Source organism: Thamnophis elegans, chromosome 2, assembly GCF_009769535.1.
Source record: "Thamnophis elegans isolate rThaEle1 chromosome 2, rThaEle1.pri, whole genome shotgun sequence".
NCBI classification, from domain to species: Eukaryota; Metazoa; Chordata; class Lepidosauria; order Squamata; family Colubridae; genus Thamnophis; species Thamnophis elegans.
The window spans coordinates 123,469,867-123,486,425 of record NC_045542.1 but is presented as its reverse complement, the minus strand read 5'-3'; the positions used below and the strand labels follow the sequence as shown (position 1 = coordinate 123,486,425).

General features: G+C 37.3%; 1 protein-coding gene across 1 annotated transcript in view; it reads left to right on the top strand.

Moving 5' to 3' along the window:
- The window catches only part of LMCD1 (LIM and cysteine rich domains 1), a 62,575-nt gene extending 50,028 nt beyond the window's left edge, over positions 1 to 12,547 (top strand). Inside the window, exons 4-6 of the mRNA XM_032212137.1 lie at positions 379 to 714; positions 8,529 to 8,744; positions 11,068 to 12,547. Of these exons, the coding sequence (XP_032068028.1) occupies positions 379 to 714; positions 8,529 to 8,744; positions 11,068 to 11,226 (711 nt within the window). The 3' untranslated portion in view covers positions 11,227 to 12,547. The remainder of the gene's footprint in view (positions 1 to 378; positions 715 to 8,528; positions 8,745 to 11,067) is intronic.
- The last annotated feature ends 4,012 nt before the right edge of the window (positions 12,548 to 16,559 follow it).

Here is a 16,559-nt window from a genome sequence, read left to right as displayed (position 1 = left end):
GACCAATTGTGGTCCTAAATCAAGGGCTACCTGTACTGTACTGTTGTTGCATGTTTTATTATGTATAAGGTAGATATTAGAATATTTATGCTGAAAGTATCAACTGCATAGTTAACACGGTTGAGTTCATAAAAAAAAACAATCCTGATATTGTTTCTGTTCTGAATAAGCATGAACAGAGTACTTATTGTTAGGGTAATGTCCTGTGGTTGGACAGCAGGGAAGAAACCCCACGTAGTTGAGCTGCTGAACAGAAAATGATGGCTCAAACCACAGCTTTTGCCCTCAACTTGAGAGGGTGAAGAGTTGCTGTGCTTTTTCAAGGCTGTGACTGTGTGCCTCTTTATGCTGAATTTGTGTTTCTCCCAATTTCTCCAGGCGACCCAGTATATGAGTTTGATTTCAAAGGAAATGCAGCCTGTAGCTGGCACAGAAGGTGCTTATTACCGTCGTAGAAGGTTGATGAGACAACTTCCTCTATATGATCAGGACCCTTCCCAATGCCGGGGGCTTTCGGAGAATGAAATCAAGCTGATGGAAGAGTTTATAAAACAATATAAAGACAATGTTCTCGGAGTTGGAGAAGTTGCGCTGCTGGGTCAAGGGGGAGTCACCAAAGAGGAAGGAAAGTCATCTGATAAAAACACTCCAGCAAGTAAGGAAGCAGCTTCAACCAATGGCACATTGGGCCATGTATCAAAAGGGCAGGACTTGGTAAGTCCCCAACACAGTGTTTCAGATTGGGGGGAAATGCATGTTGTTGTTTTTTTAAAAAGTATATAATGAATGAATGTAACGTGGATATTCAAATATGAAATACACAAAATACTATCAAATCTTATTTGATTGAAGCGTCTCTCAATCGAATGAAAGATGAACAGGGAAAGATGAAAAGACTGCGAATAGCTTTAGGGAATATGGAAGGTGTATGGAGTCAGATATGCTACAAAGCTGCTACCAAATTCTTTTAGACACATGTAATTGCACCCAAAGTTTAAGCCTAATAATTAGTTCACAAACATAATAGTCATGATTAAGGCAATCATGCTGCCAATACAAATGGTAAAAATCCAGAAGCAGAAGTATTAGACATGAAGTGACTGCCAGAAGTGGTGCTGAAATAAACAAAGCAAAAATAATGTAGAGGTCTGCCTTGGAAAGACATTCCCTTCTTGGCATGGAGCCAAGTTATTTGGAAGACTGCCTCTTCCTACTCACGTTTGGCAGAAAAGGAATGTTGGGGGTCCTTTTCTGCCCTGAACCCACCCTGTGGAACATAATCCCTCCCCCTCCTCCAGGGTGAGATTGGCCTCGTCACTGTTAAACTTCCTGTACTCCCTCAAAATGTAAGGGTATGGTGAGATGATGATGAGTCTCCATTGTTTGTAATATCTAATGCTTTCTCTTAGCCTTCTAATCAGTGGTGGGATTCAAAAAAAATTACTACCAGTTCTGTGGGCGTGGCTTGGTGGGTGTGGCATGGCTTGGTGAGTGTGGCAGGGGAAGGATACTGTAAAATCCCCATTTCCTCCAGATCAGCTGGGACTCAGGAGGCAGAGAATAGATGGGGGCGGGGCCAGTCAGAGGTGGTATTTACCGATTCTCCAAACTACTCAAAATTTATGCTACCGGTTCTCCAGAACTGGTCAGAACCTGCTGAATACCACTTTGCTTTTTATGCTAATATTTATGTTTTTGATCATACAGTAGATGTTTTATATTGCTATTTTATGATTGTCACATTTTGGGCAGCCATATGGTTGCATGATAGATAGAAAGATAGAAAGGGAGGGAGGGAAAGAGAGAGAGAGAGACAAACAAATGATAGATAGATAGACAGACAGATGATAGATAGATAGATAGATAGATAGATAGATAGATAGATGATAGATAGATAGATAGATAGATAGATAGATAGATAGATAGATAGATAGATAGATAGATAGATAGATAGATAGATGATAGATAGATAGATGATAGATAGATAGATAGATTATAGCCCTAAAGCACTTTGGTAGATGAAAATCATACAGAGATCATCTTAACTGCTTTTAGATCTTCAAAGTGTTGGTGTTAAAATTATAACTGGCAACCTGTATAAGTTAGCTACTACCATACTTTCAAAGTAGCCAGTTCCAAAAACAGCAGCTTATAAGAGGATTCTTTTTTGCTTGTCCTTTAAATCAGTGCTTCAACCTAAGCAACTTTAAGATATGTGGACTTCATCTCCCAAAATTCTCCCAACACAATTTAAAAGTCACAAGCAGAGAGACTAATAGAAAAGTCATTATTGTAATCTGCTGCATAGGTGTTGGCATTGCTTCTCCAGAGCACAAAGAGATGTTTTTGCTAACTTGTTTGTTGGTTTGGAGAAACATATTTTTCTTGGTCTACATTATTGTTGTTATAGCAGCAGCTCAGTCTAAGCAAGGCTGTGTCATCCCAGGAAATAAAAACTTACTTGTGTCAGAGGCTCTTATTAAAGGTGTTTGTGAATACCATCATGGCATGATGAAATAATTTTGACTACAAGATCATCCCTCAAGTAAATATGTGTTGTGGTGTTTACTTTCTAGGAGATTTAAAACTTTACTTACTATTCTGCAAACACCAGTGAAAAGCCTAACTTCATTTTAAAAATAATTATACAACTAAATCCTTCCATGAAGGGTTTTTGCATTCCAATAAAACAACATTAAGCATTTTGAGACTTGCCTCATGCATTCATTTAGACTTTCAAGGCTGCATGTATTTTTATTGACATTCATTTCATCTTCCTTACTTTATCAAAGTATATTCTGATTCATAATTTCCAGCACAAGGATTCTTATATTTTTGTAATTATTTAAATCTTTTGAGATTCTTAGTAGAAAACATCACAGTATTAAATTTTCCATTATTTTCTTAAACTTGTTTATACTTCACTTTATCTATCAGAACAATGTTGGAATTTTGTGAAAGGTGCCAAAATTTTATAGCACAAAGTTCTGTTATTGCTGTACAGTTACTGTCTAAAGCTACAGACAACATAGTTCTTGTTTTTGATGAAATGGGTTTTAAATTCCAAAAATAAAGTCCATGCTATCTTCTGGATTTTAACCCCAGAGCAGGACACCGCATAAATTCTGCACAGTGTCACATTTTTTCTGATAGATGAGGAATTTCAAGGGTAACGCTTGAAGTAAGAGGTGAATCTCTAATTCATTCGTTTAAAACATTTTCATAGCCACCCATCTTAGAACCAACTCTGAGTGGTTTCTAGTCAAAATCTATAGGTTATATACTGTATTAAAAAAACAAATAATTATTGTTGCTGGAGGAGCAAAACAGATAGGCTTTCCAAAAGAGGGATGGTATCCTACTAATGCTTCAATTTTAAGCAACCCCAAATTCTTAGTTTTCTAGTTTGGCCAAGCAACTCTTTCTGTTTTGCTCCAATACAATAATGTGGATGATAAAAGTAAAGCCTCCTTCAATTTGAGCTCAACTCTTGATTACTTTATTAGTGTAACTTTCTTGGCAGCAATACAAAAGCATTTAGCTATTCTTGTTCCAAGATGTTTTTTCAACTCCCCAGTCTAGCCTACAAGTCTGGACTTGATAGTTGTTTGCCAATCTCCTCTACATTTCCAATAACTGAGCATAAGTTGAGGTAAAAGCTTGCTTCTAAGCTATATATTAAGGCTGTTTATTTATTTGTACATACATACATACATTCCAGGCATACTTAAAAAGATTTATATTCTGTCTGTCAAATGCCTTAAGGATTACTCGGGGCTGCTTTCCAGTATTTAAAATAATACCCAAATTTTGAAATGTGTAAAAGACCAAAACAAACAAAAAATACACCAACACAAAAAATTCCTTATGCAAATGATAAAGCAGTCAGAAGCAGCATATTTGTATTTTCTAACAGTGGTGCTGCCTATGGAGGAAAGTCACTCATTGGCAGAAAAGCGATTGAGATGGTGTAAAGGTGGCCTCCTACTTCAGAGAGGTTCAGCTTTGAATGCCAACACTGAGAAGGCCATGCCAAGTGGGGGCACTAAAATGCTCTTTCTCTTCTGCTAAACACACGATGAGCCCAAGAGAAGGATTTTTCGTCAATTCTTAGGGAGCAGGGAAGCTGATATAAGAGGAGACAGCCCCTGAACATAATCTGAACTACTTGGGATTGTGTGTTTGTTTGTTTGTTTGTTTGTTTGTTTGTTTATTAAATGTATATAGCCATCTAAGTCAAAGTGACTCCAGGCAACGTACAAGAATAAAATCCCAATACAAACCCCAATAAAAACCCCAATAAATTCCCATCTTCTGGATAACAATCAAAGCAACCACTTGCCTCCATATCACCCTGGGATCCTCAGGTCCATTGGCAAAACTATAGTATATTTTCAGAGTTTCGAAAGAGCTTAAAATGGGGTCCAATCTTATTTCCACAGGTGTGATGTTCCTCAGGGAGGGAGTCATTATGGAGAAGGTCCTTCTTGGTCCTATCAGAGGAACCTCCTTAAGAGAGGGAACTAGTAACATACCTCTGGTGGGTCTGGTAGATATAACTTGAAAAAGATGCTCCTTCAAATAACCTGGCCCCAGGCCATTTTAAGGCTTCAAGGCGACTAATGTAGAGTGCATTGTGGGGTATGCCTGGAACCTTAAATCACTATAAATCAGTTGGACATTAAACTATCTTAATTCAATTATTTGGCAAAAACATGAAAGTTTAATCATTATTGTCTTGAATAAACAGTATATTCAGTACTAAGGAACTAACTGGTGTTGCTTTCTACTCCAGTGCATTTTTGAAGCCAGCAGCCATGCAGTAAAAAGTAACTGTAAAAATGTCAGCACTTGCTTAATCACAATGTCTTAAGTTTTCCTGGCATAACAAAGTAAATACAAATCCTAATTCCAGGTCTTGAAATCATAGGTTGTACTTCTCTATGTGTCTCTTTAAAAAAAATGATAGTCTTCCATACTTTTTAAAATGGAAGCTTTGAAGTATTTCTTAGTCAATCAGGTTATGCCTATCTGATAACTTACAGTACCAACGTTCATGTATTTCCAATCTAAGGTGACAAAAAGGTAATTGAAGGGATCTCCAGAAATTGCCTACTTTTTAATAATCATGGCCTGAAGTTATGTGCTCCAAATTTAAATTGCTTTGTGTCTATAATATTGTTTGTCTTCCTGCCTTCTTTCCGTCCGTCCTTCCTTCCTCCCTCCCTCTCTCTATCTCTTTCTTTTTTCTGATTGTTCTGTTATTGTACTTTCCCCTTTTCTTGTATTCAGCATTAGAATTTAGTGGAAAATATTAGTTGGACTCTGGGGATAAAGCTCAGAGGTGAGCACATGGAGTCTGGGACCATAAGCCTCTACATGACTCCATTAATTTTCTTGGAATGTGGATCTTGATTTAACACTGCAAGGAGATAAAATGCCCAAATAACTTTTATATCTCTTGTCACCATCTGCTCACTGACTGGATAAATCTTTCTAATTTATTTTAAAGTTTTTCTTTCTGAAGTAGTAATGATACAAATCATTACTAGAAGCCTTGCTGTGGATTGCAGGCTTCTAATGGTGTAAAGGAAAGGCGTTTATTGGCCACCCTGATATTTTCCAGGAGAAATTTACTCTGGGCTTTAACAACAAAAAGAACAACAAATTGACCGAGACATTCCATCATGGGCCAAGTTTAACTTCCTATGAAAAAAAATTGTGGACAGAAGGTTTTTCTGAGGAAAATATTTTTATTTCCCCTGAAACAAAATGAAAGACTTGTCAGTACTGACTAAGGGGTTGGCATGTGGAGAGAACAGTACAGCTTTCCTATACAATTTTGATCCGAGCTTACTTTGACTTGATTTTTTTGCCTAGGAAGGAAGTATTTGTCCTTCACAATAACTGATGTAGCACCTTCTTCTTTAGCAAAAGTGTTTAATTGTATGAAAAGGTTTAAAATATGTGATCTTTCTTGAGGCTTTTTGGGAAGTTTAGATTGGGCCTAGGTAAAAAATGTGAGTGGACAAGGAGTGGGCAATTTGTGGTCCTTAGTCTGATTTCATGCAGCTGTTCCCAAAAGCTGCTTCAACCAGTCCATTCAGACATTAGAGCAGAGGCAAGCATGAGAAGGCAATGTCAGAATGGAGAAGATGAGAAAAGGAGTAGCAGAGAGAAAATGGAAGAGCTATGAGGTGCTGCCGCTAAATTTGCCTGCCATAACTATTGTAAACTATGGTTGTGTTGCTCCCAAAGATGTATCTGTGCTGAAAGATGGCCTTGGTAAGAAAATCACCCTGTAGCTCAGGGTTTCTCAAACTTATCAACTTTAAAGACTTGTGGACTTCAACTCAAGGTTCATGGTTCATTTTTGAACTCTCAGAATCCCCCACCATGGCTGGCTAGGGAAGTCTGGGAGTTGAAGTCAACACATTTTAAAGTTAAGAAATTGCAGAGAAAATTGGGGCACTGAACTTCAAATGCATCTCTAGGCTGTCATAGAGGAGTTATAGATGATCAAGACAAAGTGCCTGCAAAATGCACATATGAAGTAAAACTGTGGTGCATTGTATAAGCCCTGTCCAAAAAGAAATAAATCCACATAATCTTTCATTTCCATGTGATTTAATACAGGTAAATAATTTTGAATCATTTAATAGGAAGAAAGGTGGAACTCTTAGTAATAAATAGGGGTGTTTTTTTTTTTAAAAAAAAGAAATTTGACAGTGTCATGAATCATATTTTGATAGAACAGCAGATCTTTTACAATTTGTACAAGGAAATATGCATGCCTATGTGTATATAGATCTATATATTTATTTATGTAAGAAATTGGTATGTGGCTCACTTCGCTTAGTATCTGGCATGTATGGTTTACTGTGTTTAACAAAAATCCTAAATCTACGTATAGGAAGCCAATAGAGTAAAATTATTGTTGCTTCTGATATTGGAAGAAATGTGAACTTCTTGCTAACTGCCAGGTTTTTCTCAGGCTTTTTCTATAGTTACTGTATGTTTTAATACCATTCATTATGCTGCCCCAAAGTAGCCATCCATTTATATTTCTTTATTGCTAAATAAAATATTAACAGAGATGATTTCACGACTATTTTATTTTTAATTAGGAAATTCATTTCTGAACATCAGAAGCATATGTTTTTGCAATGCATAACAGAATGCATGATTAAAGTCCATCTCACTGGATGGATACTTATTTTGTTTCATTTGGGTCTAAAAGGCAAAAAAAAAAAAAGAGACCATTGACCATTGTTATCATGGGGCAGGCCAACATGCTGCCATCTACTATGAGAATCACTCAAAATATACTATGTATAACAGGAAGAATCTATAGCCCTTCAGATGCTGCTGAATTACCACTCTGAGCAGCCGCTGCCATTAGCCATGCCTGCTGAGGATTATATCAACATTGAAAATTTTCAAGTACAATGTCTGTACTATTGCTGATTACCTTTATTACCATTGAAAGCTGAATATGCCTAGCAACTGATGACAGGTTTACACATTAGCAGTGGAGTGGAATCCTCCACTCCACTCCTCGCAACAGAATACCTTTTGCCACCAGACTTGGAATTTTGGGCTTAGACAATTTAGAACTAGGCCGCCTTCGGTCTGACCTAAGCGTAGTACATAAAATTATCTACTACAATGTTCTACTTGTCAATGACTACTTCAGCTTCAACCACAACAATACACTAGCACACAATAGATACAAACTTAAGGTAAACTGTACCAAAGTCAATTGCAGAAAATACGATTTCAGCAACAAAGTGGTCAATGCCTGGAATGCATTACCTGACTCAGTGGATTCTTCCCCAAACCCCCTGTCTACTGTTAACCTCACCCCATCCCTAAGAGGTTTGTAAGGGACATGCATAAGCGCACCAGCATGCCTTCCTAACAATCCCATTTATTCGTATCCATTTCATGTATTCATAATCTTGTATATACTTACATCTATTATCTTATACACGTTTGACAAAGCAAATATATATATTAAACTGACATATTCAGCACATTTATATACTGAGGCTTGCTTGTGGATGTTCCACTTTGGGTGTCTTAATGTATTCAACTCTAAAAGTTAATTAGAAGAGAACATTTCCTGAGTGTATGGGACTAATTCAGCAAAGTTCCATTTTCATTTTCAATTATTCTATTTGCTTCACCATTTTTTATATTGGGCTATTTTTAAATGATATATGGCAGTGGTTCCCAAACTTGGCAACTTTAAGACTTGTGGACTTCAACTCCCAGAATTCTCCAGACAGCTGGCTGGAGAATTCTGGGAGTTGAAGTCCACAAGTCTTAAAGTTGCCAAGTTTGGGAACCACTGATATATGGTATTTTTTTTAGTTGGGCAACCTTATGGTATACACACACACACACACACACACACACACACACACCTCACTGGGAAATCCCTGGAGAAGAGCGAATGGTGGTGTGTTTGGTTGTAGGCTGATTGAAAGAAATTAATTATTATGTGACTTTGATTTCTTTCCCAGTGTTGTGACTTCTGCAAGCAGGTGTTACCTGCTGAGTTTCCGGTAGTGTATGCAGACCGAGCCGGCTACAATCACCAGTGGCATCCAACATGCTTTATGTGCTCTAAGTGCTCTGAACCACTTGTTGACTTGATCTACTTCTGGAACAATGGAGCCATCTGGTGTGGACGCCATTACTGTGACAGCATAAGGCCACGCTGCGCAGGTTGTGATGAGGTGCGGTTAGTGTGAAAATGGGTATTCTTTTCTTGTCTGTGTCTGTGACCCCAATTGTGAGATGGTCTAAACAGCTGCAAGGAGTCAAGATGTTCATCCAACATCTTTCCTCTTTTTTCCCTTTTAAGCAGGACCCATGTTGACTTGCCAAAAAGGAATTCAAAATGTGCAGACTGCTTTTATATATGGTGATCAATGGGATAATCTTTTGTTCATTTCTTCTGGGAATTTTTTTAATTATAAGTGAATTTTCCAAAGAACACTGCATATTTATTTTATACCATGATGTTAAGTGCATGTATTTTTGTTTGAACTTAAGCTTAAAAAGGATTCATTTTTACAAGGAGGTAGGGTGGAGAAACTCTAATCTGCTGCCATTCAGAAGTAAGCTATCCCTGGAGCTGCAGCAAAGTTAGAGGTAGCAAACAGACAACTCCATGCCATTTGATTTCTATTCCTTGTCTTATCCTATTTCTAAAAGAACTGCTCTAAGCTTGTGACAGAATTAGCTTACTTTCTCCTCCCCCATCCCCTTAAAACTAATATGTGCACATAGGCTATTTAGTTTGTATTGATCTCCCTAAAACCATTCCCGGGATAAATATTTTATTCCTTCCAAATTGGTCCCTTGAGCCTGATATTAAGTACATATACAGTTAAATGTTTTACAGCAATATATTTCCAATAAGCATTCTTGTACCTCTCAGATCTGTCATCATAAATGTTATTTAGCACATAAATGCATCCTTCAGAAAATGTCCCAGCTGAGTTTATAGTTTTTCCATCTTCGTGTTTCTTTTTTAAACCATTTATCAAAATCTAGGCTTGCAAATAGGGCTCGGTTTCTCATTCTTTGGAAACCTCTAAGGATTCCTGCTTTTCGATAAAGGAACAGCCATCCAGAATCCAAGCTTAATTTTTGCCAGAGCTCACAATCAGGGTGTACATTTTCAGAACCAGAATTATATGAAGAAAAGTGGGATATGGGAAATAAGCAAAAATAAACAAATGGAACATCTTTTGTATTACTCAATAAATGCTAAATTCAACAGGCTAGATTGTAGGGAATATTCTTTTTAAAAAAAATCTAGTTACAAAAAGATACATTTGTATTAATTAAAATTACAATACAATATTACAATTTTAATATCCTTTCTGAACCTTATTTCCCAGTTGACCCATTGTAGAGTTGAAAGGATCTTGGAAATCAATCAAATATCTGCTCAATACAATAAGCAACCCTTGGCTATTTGTTCATTGTTTTTTTTTCCACTGATAGCAGCTGATAAGAAGTTTCCTTTTCCTTTGGACATAATTTCCTTTCTTGACACCTGTGTAGCATATATGCATGAGACTAGCCAGTTTTTTTTACATGTTAACCATTGTACTGTGATAGTTAGGGTTAGATAACATTTAGTGTTAACCATGATCAGAGAAATTTGGCTGTTTTTCCCATGCTATAAAGCTCACTAACAGCTTCAGCTCCTCCATAGGTTTCTATAGGAAGAACAATGTATAGCATACTGAGCTTCCTGAATTATGGTATAGTACCATGATGGGGAACCTATGGCTCGTGTGCCAGAAGTGGCTCCCAAAACCATCTCTCCGGGCATGCCAGCCATCGTCTATTGCTCTTCTGGGTCTTCACATGCACAGGAGCGCCAGAAACTGGAAGAGCACTCCCTGGCATACACCTGTGTTCCAGAAACTGGAAGACCAGGATGCATGCTGGAAACCAGAAGCTCAACTTTCCAGCGCATGCATGAGCACCGGGGAGCTGCTCTTCTGGTTTCCGGTGCTCTCCCCTGCGTGCGCGCTCCCGTTCAGCACTTGGTGCTGAAAAGGTTCACCAACACTGGTATAGTAGCTACTATTTCAAGAAGGGAACTCTGTGTAATGAGCATGGACTACTGTAAAGAGAAAGAAATAGAATTTGGAGAAGGTATAAAATACATATGTGACGAGGTTTTCCTGGAACTTAAATTACTTAAGGAACTCCTGCTTCAGATACATAATGTATAAAGAACACAAGTATATTCCAGTATATTCAAAAAGTCTCCTAACCAAAGGTATTTTTCAAGCATTTGTTTTCAAACAATGCTTAGAAATAAATGTAAACTTCTTCTGCAGCTTGGTTGGACCAGAACTCTGTTCTTTATAGGAATGTGTAAATATTTATTTTCTGTGCAAAGCTAAGTAGCATGGATACACTCTTTATACTGTTGGCTTGTCAATAGCATTGTGTTTGTATCTCACTGTGTGATGTTTTCATAATGAAGACATTCAGGAAAGGAATGATAAATGGACTTGTTTACTTTCACAGATAATATTTTCTGATGACTACCTGCAAACTGAAGGCCTTACCTGGCACAAACAGCATTTCACCTGCCTGGAATGTGAGAGTTCACTGGCTGGCAAACCCTTTATCCTGGACGCAACCAGCTTGTGGTGTACCTCTTGCAGTAAAAGCAAGCTTTCTTAAAACCGGGTGTCATTTCAGTGCTGACGTTTTTGTGTGTTCTGACTTGGAACGGACTCATTGATGGGGAGGTCTTAAGCCAAAAAAAATTGCATCCTAAGGATTTAGATCACTAAGGTTATTTGCAATCAAGTAATTACAGGAAATGAGATGGGAAATGATAACGCAGTAGGAAAAGAATAGAGGAATGGAATGTTCTAGGCCTTTCAGGAAAGACTTTACACGCAACCAAATGTACTGAAAACTAGGCCCCATTATGTTAAATTATTTCAACTTTGGCATATTACAAAAACAACTACTCCAGGAGGTTTAGAAATATATACATACAATTATCATTGTGATGCTGGGTTTTGCTGCTTTTTTATTGGTAACCAAAGGGCTATATTTCTAAACTAAATATCACAATGCCATTGCCCACAAATGAGTAGTTTTAGAAATATACGTAGAATGATACAGTGGGGAAACGAAACCGCCAATATCTGCAAGAGAAGGGTTTCCCTTCCCCTATGTGTTATAACACATTGCCTCCAAGAAACAACATTATGGTTTGAAAAATAGATTACATAAAAAAAAAGGTTTGACAGCTTAAAGAACCTGAAAGCAGAGTAGCTTGTGAAGGATCACTGGAAAAATACAGGTTACAATGGATGATTTTTCTTTTTAAAAATGCTATCTAGAAGTAGAATTAAAGCAAAATATGTTTGATGAGCTTTCTGGATTACACATGTATTCAACGTTTTGATGATTTTATTCTGTCCCATCTTTTTTTCGCATGGCGGGGAGCAGCAAACAGATGAAAATACTTTAGTGCATTTAGAAATCTATGTGCAGTGGTCTTTTTGCTAACAGCCACATGGAGGGAGTAAAGGCTAATAAATCTCAGCACATTAGTGCTTGATCTCTGGAGGCACTGCTTACACAATGTTGCTTTCATAGACTAGGAAGAAGTAATCACATAAAGTCAGCTTAGATATTCTTGACAACTTCTCCCTGTCCCAGTGTTGAACAGTCATGGCAATAGGATTAATTCACATAGGTGATCTTTAAGCACATGAATACCAGCATGGTTTTGTGCAGCCCCGTAATGGCAAACCTATGGGACGCATGCCAGAATTGGCACAGAGGGCATCTCTCCAGGCATGCCAGCCATTGCCTGTTGCTCTTCCAGGTGCTCTTCCAGCTGGTCTTCGGGTGCGCAGGAGCGGGGGAAACCGGAAGAGCAGCTCCCTGGTGTGTCCAATTCTGACACACATATACATGCTGGCCAGCTGGTCTTTGCACGGACATGTGCGCCAGAAGACCAGGTGACCACACACTGGAAACTGGAAGCTCAGTATGTTCATGACATGCTCTTCTGGTTTCTGGTGCTCCCATGCCCATGTGCTCCCATTTTGGCACTCGGTGCTGAAAAGGTTCACCAACACTGGTATAGCCCCTAAAGAAGACTGCTTGATAGTGCTTGAAGCCTTCCTTATGGGATTGGATTTTGTTCTTGCCACCCCAGCCAGCTAATGGTCAACAAAGAGAGGAGTTGTGTTTGTATAAATGATTGCACCTGGAAGGAGAATTCAACATGTATATAGAGACTCTTAATATTAAATTCTCAATTGCTGCATCCCGTCATAAATTTTAAAATGGGCAGTAAAACTCATTCTTCCTAACATTTATGATAGGGCTTTTTTGGCTTTAACAGTAAGAAATTTTAAGAAAACAAAATAGTAATGGGCTGTGTTTATAGCAAGTGAATGCATGCAAAAGGATATTGGTTTTCTTGGTAAGAGTACTTTGAAATTCTAAATGCTAGCCAATTAATTCTACTAGGATTAGCAACAAGGTTTATGTTGGCTAGATTTGCTGTTTCAACTAATACCAAGGCTCTTTACTATAAATAATGGATGCTTCGTTAGCAAACAGAAAAGCATTTGTTGTTAAATAACATTAGATTAGGTCAATTAGTAATGACAATTTATAGAAATCTTTAATGCGATAAAAGGAATCGTTTTAACAGAAACTGGAAAATATCTTTTTGCTTTTAGACGCAACATGTATTAAACCATTTTTTGTGTGTTTGAAAACAAATTAGAACTTAGCCTTTTATGGGAATTGGAGATTTGTCCCATTTGTTCTATACTGTTCATCTAATACAAGCATCTCCAAATATCCAGTGCTGAAGACACCTCTTGCAGATACAAAATTGTTGTATCTTTCAATGTACACAGTATATACAACAAAACTCCATGGGCATTTATGAAGTGTGTCTTTCTTTAAGAAAGTGTATTCAATTCAGTTACTTAGGCATCTCATACATGTTAACAGAAGTGCATCTCAATGTCTCTTAAGTTTGTATTTGACACTCGGGGCAGTAACTAGCTAACATGGGTATCAGTTTTGCAGGATCATCTACAAAAAGTTAACTTAAGTGTATTCCTGTAAGTTGGAATAGAGGGCCTATGATTAGTGTGCATTTGAAAGAACTTCCTGCAGAAGTCAATCCTTAGGTTAAAAAAATCTGAATGCTAAATCAGTTAACCAGATGTAGCTTAGGCCAATTTGACCTTCATTTCCTACAAGGGAGGCAGTTGTTTAGGTACATACCATAGTTTTTGAGGTGCTGTTTATCATAGAGCATTATTAATAGTCATTGACCACCATTAGTGGCTGGTAAAATGATTCTCAAGATACAGGAGAATCTGATTCTTCTTCATTTCTTCTGTGTTTTACTTTAGGTAACTTTATGTATATGTAGTTGATATGTGGCTGTTCTACTTCTGATCATTGGTCATGTTGGTGATTTGTGAGAGTGGAGACCACAACAGGTTGCCTTCCTACATTCTGTAAGGATCTGCCAGGCTATCAATTCCCCTGGTTACACTGTTTGTAATTTATCTGTTCCAACCTAATGTCTCTGGAAGTACTAAAATTATAGTTCTCCTCATCTCCAACCAGCAAGGTCAATGGGGATAACAGGAATTAATAATATAATGGAATTGGAAAATATCACAGTTGAAAAGATTGCTATTAAACTTCATGGATTTTTTAAAATGTAATTGTCAGTGGGATGCTGGGAACTGCTTAATTCAATATGTGGCTTTTATTTTATTTTGGTGGAATACTAAATTCATTCTGGGCTGTGCCTAATAGCTTTTGTATGTTGATGAGACTTAAGTTCTAACATAAATTTTCAGAAGTTTAAATATTTGTGGCAATATTTACACACTTTGTAACTGTGTATGTTTTGGAGGAGTGAGTTTTTCTTCAATTACTACATCTGTGATTAATTTCCAAAGGGAATCCAATATTCATTGGATTTCTACCATCCACCCAGCTGTTGGTTTCCACTGACAAGCTTCCTCCTTATGCCTATGCTATATTTTTCCAGTCATGGTTCCAGTGGTGGGTTTCACATTTTCTTACCACTGGTTCGGCCCCTGTGCACCCTCCACCAGTGCCTGCTCACCTGCCAGTGCCTGCACTTTGCTCCGTCAAGTGCCTTCCAAGCGTGCACCTGGCCTCAAAAAAGTGCCTAAAAAAGACAGCATAGAGACAAGGCAGATGGGGACTCCCACCCACAATTTCCGCTACTGATTTGGGCGAACCAGTCCGAACTGGCTGAATACCATTTCTGCATGGTTCTCATTGATATATGGAAGTTCTACCAGTCCAAATACAAAGAATTTGCAAGCCTTTGTTTAGGTCTGAATCAGAACAAGGAAGCACGCAGGCATTCTCATCTGTGTAATGGCCAGCAGCTTGCAACGTTCATGCCAAGGAAACTTCATTAAGGTCATCGACTAATCTTTTTTGCATAATTGCAGGTTTTAAAGATAAATAAATGGTTTTTCTAATGTGGATCGAGACTGATCACAAAGGTTGCTCTGGCATCATGTTCTAGTACTCCATGATATTGTGCCTATATGCAAGAAATGTTAAATTCCATGATTCCAGAAACAACCTGATTATCCCTCTTTGATATCATTTCAGTTTTGATTATATGGGAGTTTAGATAGTCATGGAACTTTATCAGTAATGGAACACAGTGTGCTTTGCTTTGCTTCCCTACAACCCTTCCATTTTTTTCTTTCATTGGGAAATGCAGGTGGAATGAGAGTCAGGAGTTGGCTTGTTGCCCCTGCATTTATATATGGATATATATGTATATATACTTTATGTTGTTTAAATTGTAGAGCTTAATGTATCTAATAATTTTCTCAAGAGATTAACTGACAAGTCATGGAAATGTATCTAAATGCTTCAATATAAAATGTTCAATAAATAAAATATTAAAATGAAGGTTCTTTAAAATGTTGCCATTTAATTGATCAACAAACTTTTAAGTCATTCCTAAGAAAGCTCCAGTGGATAGGACAGAAGTCAATATAAGTAAATTATAATTAAGTAACTTCTTAATGAGTGTGGTACTTTAAATTCCTCTTTACATTCTGACTTTGCTGTTAGATAACATTGTTACATGCTTTGTTCATATGAGTCACTCTCTTTTGTTTTCAACCCAGATTCATTCATCATTTATTCATTCTTGAACCTTGATATTCATGTTTTACTCCACATACTTAAAACCCTATGCCCATTTCATTCAACTTAGCTTTATGTTTCTCCAGATGTATCCCTCATTTTCAACTAAAAAAACACTGTACATTAGGTTCTCAACTTACAACCACAGTTATTGAATTTTATAAATCTGAGTACATACAATGAAGAAGATAACATGTAACTTACCTTGCTACCTTACATATTCCCTTATATTGTAAAATGTGCTTGGTACCTGAACAGGGTGAATTCTCTCCCTTTTCCAAAAGCGGATGGAGAGTTAAAATATTTGAAAAACTGAACTGAAAAAGTGGCAAAATTCTGTTTCATCAACATATTCTCACTCTGTTTGCAGCACATTAAGAGTAACAGCATCTTACTTGTTGATTTGGATTGCACTTTGTGGTAAATCAAATTTTTTTAATTGTAATTTGAATAAGCTACATTTGGCTCAATATGATACTGTTAAGCCATAACAGAAGATGGGTTCACATAACATACTCTGAATGGTAGCGAAGCTATATTAAGACCTAGTATAATGTATAGTTGAACTCATATTTGAGATGAAAGAAAACTACAATTGTTGAAGTTCTACACTGTCAACATTTCTCATATAAACCTGGTAGGCTGTGTGTATGATGATAAAAAATGGGATGAGAGTGTGAAGAAATGCTCTCTTGTTGCTACCTCATCAAACAATTATTAGGGTGTTTTTCCCCATTCTACATTAAAAGCCTTGTGTGGCTTGGAAGACATCCAGTGTCAGACATCCATCTTTTACTTAACAAAAA